This window comes from Belonocnema kinseyi, chromosome 3 (genome assembly GCF_010883055.1).
Source record: "Belonocnema kinseyi isolate 2016_QV_RU_SX_M_011 chromosome 3, B_treatae_v1, whole genome shotgun sequence".
NCBI classification, from domain to species: domain Eukaryota; kingdom Metazoa; phylum Arthropoda; class Insecta; order Hymenoptera; family Cynipidae; genus Belonocnema; species Belonocnema kinseyi.
Genome location: NC_046659.1, coordinates 106,967,325 through 106,977,283, shown reverse-complemented (window position 1 = coordinate 106,977,283; position 9,959 = coordinate 106,967,325). Strand labels below are relative to the sequence as shown.

The following is a 9,959-nucleotide window of genomic DNA, read 5'->3' as shown; positions in this document are numbered from 1 at the left end:
ACGTGGTAACAAGATGAGAATTGAAAGCAAACTGAATGTTAAATCAAAAATCATGAAAGAGGGAGCTCTTCTTAATATTTTGACACCAAAATCATGTCGATATACCTTACCGACTGTGAGTAAAGCCACCTACGCTTTAACTTGACAGACTGTATGTACTTCTACCGGGGTTTCGGAGGCTCGGAATCTATCTTGAACTGTAGGTCCTTTTAGAAAAAGTTGGTGCTGTACCAAGAATAAATAGGATCTATTCTCTGGGAGAATTAAGCCGGATGGTCGCTGGACCCTTTTGATTAATTAATATACACACAGCTAAACTTGCATAACACACCAGGACAGTGTTTCGAATATGTGCATCTAACTGATGACCTAAGAGGGATCGCTCCGTCCACCAAAGTCTGATGGTATTCTTTAACTGCGACCTGCTAGAGAGGCAGCCAAATGGCAAAGTGGGTCAGGATAACTTCCTTGGTGACTAAGGTGGACGTCATTTACTGTGAGATAGTTACGCATGGCACAGAAGAGGTATATTTTTAGAATTTTTTCTCACAACGAAATCCGATGATATCCAAAAACACTCAGCGAAGATAACTGGATTCGGATTACTGCTTTGAAAATAAACACTCATCTGGCACAATAGGCCTTATAACTTGAACACTAAGGGGGTGCTTTGCGCCATCCCCGCACACATTACAACAAGCTACCCCTCTTCATTGTTTCGTTGTCGGCAGATGGCAACCCCTGTTACTGATCAGTGAAATAGTTTGGGTCATATTGTCACGTAAGTAATTTAGATCACTTTGTTTCCTCAGTTAAATGTATCATTTCGGGTGTAAAGTACTCCTTGGACTGATTAAAGAAATAATTAGGATCATCGTGTTACCCCGCTTCGATCTATCTTGGCGGCTAAAGGTACTTTAATGACTGGACAGAAAAGAAGATCACATTGTTAGCCCTTTACATTATACACAAAAAAATAGGGAATTTTTAGTTGTTCTTTGAATCGCTAAGCAGTTTTCAGTATCTACATGGTCTTATTTGGATGCTAATCAGCTTTTCCCTTTTAGGCGGTTTAAAAGCACCAGCCAAAGTCAATGCATGTTACAACTGAAGTGAAGGAAGAAATCAGTCATTATTTGGATGTTAAAGCTAATGAAAAAACGTTAAGAAAATGTTATTATTGATGTATTGATGTAAGGTTTTTTATAAACGTATGCCTCCACGCGGAAAGAACTGGATACATTTTTATTAAAGAAAGCGCTAAAGAAGTTCCATACGCAAGCACACAAAAAAATTTCGAACATGTTGATCAAAAAATATTTTAAATAAAATTCTACGTAAATCAAACTCTACAGGTTTTCAGAATTTCAACGTAACTCGACTGTTATTGATTTGTAGAAATAAATTTATTTGTAATTTTTTTGTGTTGAAAATAGTATTTTTGTAAAACTGCACATTTTCACCCTTTGGGCGAGTTTATGCGGTAGTAACGAAATTTTACTTTAGATAACAAAAGAGAATATGTTTTCTATTATTTGTGATTTTTTTTTCTTCGTTTTTACCAGTTTTCAAAGCTGAAACAACTTTTTCAGAATAATCCAGAAAAGAGCGATTTTTCGTAAATATGTTATTTTGGGGGTGGTTCTACAACCCCTCAATGATAAAAAATTAATTTTCTGTGTATATAAGTTTATTATTTAGACATTTTAATCCGGAGTTTTTGTGATTTCAACTATTGTCAAGGCATCTTTCGCATCAAAAACGCGATTAATAAAAATTACCTTAAAAATTCACGTTTTTTTCAAGTGAAAAATAGAATAAGAAGAGGTGATTTGTTTAAAATTTTCGGGTCAGATTATGAAAGTGCACACTTGGAAATACCCGCCAATAAATTTTCAGATCTTTTTCAGAATATTTTTTAACAGAAGTTAATCTATTAAAAAAATTTAAGTCAAATTATTAAATATTAATTCTAGAGTTCAATATAATTCCTGGGGTACAAAACAAACTTTTTTTAAACTAGCTGCCACAAGCTGATCTGTAACAAAAGTCATCTTTTGCACAAGTAAAAGTTTTCGAGATATGTTATGATAAAGAATATTTCGAAAATCCAGGCGTTTAATCGGTTTTCCATAGTTTTCATCCTGATAATAAAATTTGTGCCATATTGCGATAACATTTTCGTAATCATTTGTACGCATGCGGAGTTTCAAAAAAACGAAAGGTGACAAAAAACATACGTTTTGAGTAGGGACAAGGCATGAAATTGTCATCTTTATGAGCAAATATTTCGAAAATTTTCACTCTTAAAAATAATTAAACCTGAAATATGTATTATGAAGTCCAGAAGTTTTGAAAGCATTATTTGAAAGAAAATTTAATCATTCTCTAGTTAAACGTGAAATACCATGATTCTCTGGGGTTCTTATGATTTTACGATGGAAATCAAATTTGCGATAATTTGCTCTATAATATTTGTAATCAGCTCATCAAAATACATAGCTATAGGGAATTTTGAAACAATCGCATTTCTTTCCGAAACTTTCGGAGATCTGGATGCGATTTTTACTAAAAATATCTAAAGAAACAGTATTCAGAAAAAAAGCGACAAATGACCGTACGCAAACTTATTCGATATTTATTTTCCGTATTTTTTTACCACGATACCCTGAAAACTAGCCAGTTGAATTAAACTAGTGACTTCCCTCCAATGTCATTTGAGGCTTTGAAAAACTTTGAATTACAAAAAACATAGCGTTTAATTATGAGATTCAGCCATCTTTCTTTTGCAAATAATTTATATCACGCTCGCAAATAAAGATGAACCTGACGATGGAGAGAGCAAAGACGCTTAAGAGGTTGATATCGCTGGCTTCAAATTTGTTATGCTCAGAGGGAGGCCTTATTCAGACGTTACGGTAGCTAAGCCTATTGGAGCTTCCCTTCACCTCTAATATCATAATTAATAATTGTATGGAGATTTATCTGTGCGCAAGATAACAAAACAAATATATAAAAATGATTTATAACAGTCGCGATTTATCTTTCTAAATAAAAATATGATAAGCTAAAAATTAATTTCAAAATGTACTGGTAGGTATTGAACAGCAAAATTAAATATGCACCGATGAGCTCAGTTCTGCAACATTGCTTAATTCGTCCATTGTCAATTGCCTGAATTCCCTGAACATCATGAATTCCCCGAATTCTATTAATTACCTTAATGGTATGAATTCCCAGAATTCTATGAATGCTATACATTCCTAAATTCTATGACGCCCTTAAATTCTCCGAATTTCTAGAATTCTACGAATTCTATCCATTCATTTCATTCTTTGAATTACCTGAACTTTACAAATTCCCTGAATTGAATTTATTTCCTGAATTATCTGCATTCAAATTCCATAAATTTCCGCCATTCTATGAGTTTCCTAATTTCTATAAATTGATTGAATTTGATTGAATTTCCTGAATTCCGTGAATTCTCTGAAATGCATGAATTCCCTGATTTTTACTAATTAACTTAATGCTATTAATTTCCGGAATTCAATAAATTTCCTGAGTTCTATGAATTACCTAAATGCTATTATTTCCCTGAAATTTTTCAGTTATATGAATTGCCTGAATTCTATGAATTATATTTATTTCTAAAATTGTACGATTACCCGAATGTTAAAAATTGCCTGAATTTTATGAATTCTCTGAATTTTTAATTTTTTATGAATTTTCTAAGTTCCGTGAATTCTATAAATTCAATGAATTCCATGCGTTCTATGAATTACCTGAAAGCTATTAATTTCCTGAATTTTTTAAGTTTTATGAATTGCCTGAATTCTATGAATTATATTTATTTCTTAAATTGTATGATTGCCCGAATGTGAAAAATTGCCTGAATTTGATGAATTCCCTGAATTTTTAATTTTTTATGAATTTTCTAAGTTCCGTGCATTCTTTGAATTCAATGAATTCCATGAATTTAATGAAATGCATACATTCTATGAATTTTCGTTATTCCCTAAATTTTATGAATAGCTGAATTCCTTAAATTTTCTGTATTCTCTGAATCCCATTAATTCCCTCGATTTTCTAAATTTTATGGATTCTTGTATTTCTCTGGATTCCCCGGATTCCTTTATTTCTGAGTTCTATAAATTCTCTGAATTCCTCACATGTTTTGAACTCCCTGAATTCCATAAATGCCCTATATTCTATTACTAACCTGATTTTGTAAATTGCTTAAATTTTATGAATTCCCTGAATTTTGAGAATTGTCTGATTTTGAGAAATTCCCTGCATTTTTTAATTATCTAAATTTTATGAATTTTCTAAGTTCCCTAAATTCTTTAAATTAAATGAATTCCCTGAATATTATTTATTCCCTGAATATTATTCATTTACGGAATTCTATGAATTCTTAGAATTACCTGCGTTTTCTAAATTTCTTAAATTTTTCGAATCCCCCGAATGTAATCGTATTGATTATTTCTCCAAATCAATTAATTAATATTAGTTAACCTAATTACTGAATCAGTAATCAATAGCACTGAATTTTTTTGAAAATAGCATCTACACATGAATTATTTTAAAATACTTGGAACTCACGGAATTTTTATAATACAATAAATATGTAATAAGTGAAATTTGAAGAACTCAAAAATTAGATTTGTGTAAAATTTGATCAATAGTTGCGCGCACTAGGGCAGATTGTTTAGCATCGAGGTATCGAATTATTCCATTTACAATGTATCATTGTAGAATTTGTTCAAGGTTTAATTTTGATTTTAAGATTTAATTTGATTTCTTATTACAAATCTATGTTTTTTTTAAGAACTGAATGCTATGGAACACCAAGGATCAAGTTCAGGATCCGGTACAAGGTGGGGCGGAGTACGCCGCGGGGCCGGACGCCCGCGCGGCCGGGAAAGCAGGCGCCAGGACGGGGTCATTCATGGCAAATTTCGAATAAAAAGTACTTCCAGTCCAAAACCCGTCCGTCTAACACGCGCTTCAGATGGGTTTATCTCGCATAAGGGACAGCTAATTGAAGTCTGGCTAAATGGAAACCAAAGAATTGTGCAAGCTGATTATCCCGAAAATAAATGTCCTACTAAAACACCCCATGGAACGCCTAATCATTTAGTCCGTCTTGTTATTTTAACAGGAGGCCAGAGATTAGTGGAATGTTTAGATGAAAATGGAAAACTTCTGGGAGTCCGACCCTCCATAACAACTAGTAAGACTTATCTATAACTTACATTACAAATTTCTTGCTCATTTTTACGCATCTACTTAGGTACGTTTTTCATGACAACTCCCCCCCCCCCCCAATATATTTAAATTTACCGAAACCTTTTTAATTGCACCTCAAGTGCGCACGATTGCACGAAAAAGTAAAAACTTTGCACCAAAAAACTGTAGGATTTATTGCAAGTGTCAAGGAGGGGAAGGGGCTGGTTACACGCTAAAAATATCTCGCGCCCTAGTGAATATTTTGAAATCTTCTTTGGTGCTCGAGCAGCAGGTAGTAGTGGCGATGACGTGCGGAAAACGCGAAGAAAGACGTTCTCTCTTCCGTCGCTATATCTCAAGGTCATCCCCACTCCTACCTACTGCTGGAACGCTCGGCCCGTTTTGCTTTCCGAGCGTTTAATTTAGCAGGTACTGATCACCCTATTTAAACCAAAAGTGATGAGATTGCTACCATAACAGGTGAGTTTTCAATTAAAAAGCCGAATTTTCAACAAGAGTTGCATTCTAAACCATGGATTATTTTTCAGTCAAGAAAGACGTTAAGTTTGATATGCAGTGTTGCATTTTCATGTGAAAAGAATGATATTTCTGCAAAACAGTAGAGCTTATAATAATTTTATTTAAAATTTTAATCATAATGATTTAACGTTCAATTAATAAGATGAATTTTCAACTAAGAATGTAAGTTTTTCACCAAAAAGTCGAATTTTCATGTTCTTACATTTTCAATAAAAAAAGTAACAAAAGGAATTAATTTTGAATTATAACTATTTGAATTTGAATATAAAATGCGAATTTTCAATGAAATACAATAATTTTCAATTAAAAAGAGTTAAATTTCAATCCATTACATTTTTATTTAAATTTAAATTTTTTGTAAAAGGAGGCCAATTTATCTTTTTACAAACAAGCGTAATAAGTAATCATATTTCAGGTTTATCTATTTATAAAAGAACACTAATTAGCATTAGCGCTTCAAAGTGGCAAAAGAATGCTCCCGTGAACTGTCGTCTTTAATTTTCTGAAAGAGCGATTGAGAAAAATTCAAGTACTTTAGAATAAGTCAAAAAGAAATAAAAAAAATATGAATTGGGTGTCTACATAATTAAATCAACGTAACAGCGTGAGGCGGCGCTATTGTCAATGACAAGCTCATTTATAATTGCATGAAAAAATCTTAATAGTCTCATCGACTTCAGTGGGCATCGAAGCCTCAATACTGCTAGACGTGAGCTCGCTATCGTGCTTACTCGCGTCTGCATCCAGCAGCGCGGCGTCAATTCTCAGAAGAATCATTTTGCAAGAATTATTTTTGAACTCAACAAAGAGAAATGATATTTTTTAAATTATGGGGTTTGACCAAAATCGTAGTACCCGATTAAGTGATGAAGTGATTTTTAAGTTCTTTGAGGTTACATATTCAGAAGTGATCATTTCAACAAAGACAAACAATTTTTACTTTTTAATGCTATGGAGCGCATTTGTGGTGCAATAAATATATATTTTTAATCAGCCAAACATAACCTAAAATAACTTAAACACTTGAAAGAACGATTGATATCATGAAAAACACTAATAAAATGTGATTTAAAACGAGATTACAGAATTTTTCTAAACCTTTCATTATATCAATTGACTTTATATTTTCAACTAAAATTTCAAAGAATGAAGCACTTCAATAAAGGCGTAAGATATTTTTTATTACTTTTTAATCTATTGTGAAATCTTGAAAAGTAGCTTATTCAACCAAAGGTAATATTTATAAAATAGAGAAAAGTACAATAAACTCAAAAACAAACGATCTTAGGGCTAGTATTCATTTAAAAAATCTCGAATAAAATGTTGTCTTCTGAATATATTTTAGACTTTTTAAGAATCTCTTCATATTCCCTTAAATTATTCTATATTCAGTACAATTTTTCTGAAATCAGTATAAGATTTTTTATTTTTATTAAAACCTTTTAATTTTCTTGTTAGAGATTAGGTCATTTTGGTTCACATTTTACGTCATATAGATTTCTTTTTTAAAAATTTACGCTTTGCGAACCCCGTGCGTTTTTTGTTTATTTTCAACAAAAGTAATTTTTATACACTTCTTTGTCAAACAGTTTAAATAGTGAAAAAGAAAAAAATATTTGCATACGCAATTGAATTTATTGAGTGCCATAAAAAAGTCTGGTAAACTATATTTTAAAACTAACTCAAAAAGTAAAGATTTTTTTAGTTACTGATATTAAAAAAGAAACTATTTACCAGTTCATTACTTATTCCCAAATTAACTTTGTTACCACTCCCTACAGAAATTTCTCTCAGAAGGTTATTTTTGAAGGTATTAAATCGATTCCAGATCTTTCCAAATGCCAAATGCTACCTAGAAAAGTAACTAGTTAAATGAAAATAGTTTTATCCAATCGCTGTTATTTGATGCGTGAAAAGGCTTAAAATTTAGAAAGGTCATTTAATTCCCAAATTTATTTTTTATCTCTTTAAATTAACAAATCTTTCTTTTCTTTTCAAGATGCAAACATTATGGAACCTAATGCGTCACAATGGTTTTTCGTTTATTTTGACAAAATCTTTAGAGTGACGATAAATCCTGAAAGTAAAGAGACAAAAATTACCCTCGCACATAAAAATGTAGATGAAGTTGCACAGGGTAAAAGATGTGAAGAGGTTGATATGGCTGGCTTCAAATTTGTTGTGATCAGAGGAGAGAAAAATGGAGACATTACGGGAGCTGAGCCCCTCGTACCCCCACCATCACTTCCAATATCATGATATGTGTGGATATTAATCTATACATATGATAAACAAAGAATATATGAACATTGTGACATTGAAAAAATAAATTGGCTGTCCCAGCTAACCCTTTTGCTGGGTCTTGCCTCCAAAAAATAGAGCTGTGTCACCTTGATTTGTAGCAGTTTCAGCTAAATTTGCCATCTATAAATTATCTAGCTAATTTATCTATATTATTTCTAGATGAAAAATTTAGTTAAAACAGCTAGAAATCTGGGTGACACAGCTATATTTTCTTGGTAGACAAAATCCAGTTAAACCATTTTTTTCAGTGGATTAATTTAATTACTGAAGGGTGCAGGCGTGTGAAAATTATTCCGGCCGGTAGTGTGCACCAAAATATAAAGTAAAGCTGGATGCATGCTTTTTTCAATTATAAGGCTTATGCTTACAATTTTAAGTTGTTTGATTTTTAATGCATCGCAATTAAAAATATATATTATTCAATTAGTATTATTTATTTAGTCCATCTTTACCTAGTATTTCTCCGTCTTGAACAAATTTTAGCATTTTTCTGATCGCAAAGTTTGTATACGTTTTCTGTTTAAGATTACACTGTAAAAAAAATTTAATTTTACATCTCTGGTGGCTGTAAATAAAAGGACACTAGTATCGGAGTAAGTTTACGAACATTTGAAAGAATCCACCTAGCGATGAATTTTGCAATTAGAGCTGTTGTGATATTTCAATTCGGCCGGTACTTTTACACACGAAAAAGTGAACTTCATTTTGTTAAGAAATAAAATGAAATATATTAGGGCGAGAGGATTCGAACACTCGAAGCTCGGACACGTTACCACCTGCCTAAAACACATAAGATACTATGGGTATTTTTTTGGAGTCTATATATTCCGTTAAGAATCAAAATGCTCTAAAATTAGAGGATCCCGTGCAGAAATGGCGACTCGGTTTTGGTAGGGTGCTAGTTATTTTCCCCTAACTTTATTGGGGCGCTGAAAGGAAAATCTGGAAAGGACCCGACAAGAACGTCGCGCTTTGCAGAAAAGGCACTAGCCTAGACTCTCTGACCAGATTCGAGCTAGGGTGCCTTTCTATTTCCCAACTAAACATTAAGGTTCGTTCTAGATCCTTGCTCTATTTTCCTATTAATTCCTAATTTGATTATAGGTTATGTGGTGACGTGTTTTGGTTTACGAGATTTCGTGATGATTACAATGCAAGTTCTTCTCGGGTAGAAATTATAACATGTTTCTTAAGAGGTCCTGTCTCTAAAAAAATCTGAAGTGTGATGCTATGGTTGAAATAGTAAGAAACTTTAACTAGCACATTGCCATAATTTGTTACCAGAAATGTTACCAAAAGTTAAATCTAAACATTTTACAATTTCTGTAGCTTCTGAGAAACACTCTTCCGTTTTTTCGAATTTTTATTGACATCAAATTCTTAACTATACTTCGCACGTTCTTCTAAAACTAAATTAATTGTTGAATTTGACTAGAGAAGACTTATAACTCATAACTAAAGAGATACGCAGTTTATTAAAATATCCGCAAGCAGCGAGAATCGAAAGCACGTAACGCACGCTTATAAGTCGAACGCCTAATCCCCATAGCGGCGATGCACAGTGGGGTGAAATCGGAAAACGAGGTTCAAAATGACATTTAGAATGCAATTATGCACCAATTTTAGAATTTTTTTTTTTTGAAAAATTCAGAACTAAATTTTTCAGAAAATGGTGAGAGTAGATTTTTTATTTTTTTGTTTATTTAATTCTTATTTTAATGCAAACATCGAAAAAAATGTCGATTTTTCTAATTTCATTTTTTCTCTTCTAGATAAAATTTTTATTATACTTCTCGTCCCTTGCATTTAGTGCACAGGGGTATAAGAAATATAAAAAAATTCTTAACTTGCATAGTTAATTGTTATAAACAAATTGTATTAACAAA

General features: G+C 32.2%; 1 protein-coding gene across 1 annotated transcript in view; it reads left to right on the top strand.

Annotated features, from left to right (window-relative positions):
- Positions 1–8,213, top strand: part of LOC117169983 — a 12,092-nt gene extending 3,879 nt beyond the window's left edge. Inside the window, exons 2-3 of the mRNA XM_033356496.1 lie at positions 4,829–5,233; positions 7,769–8,213. Of these exons, the coding sequence (XP_033212387.1) occupies positions 4,829–5,233; positions 7,769–8,028 (665 nt within the window). The 3' untranslated portion in view covers positions 8,029–8,213. The remainder of the gene's footprint in view (positions 1–4,828; positions 5,234–7,768) is intronic.
- Positions 8,214–9,959: the final 1,746 nt, after the last annotated feature.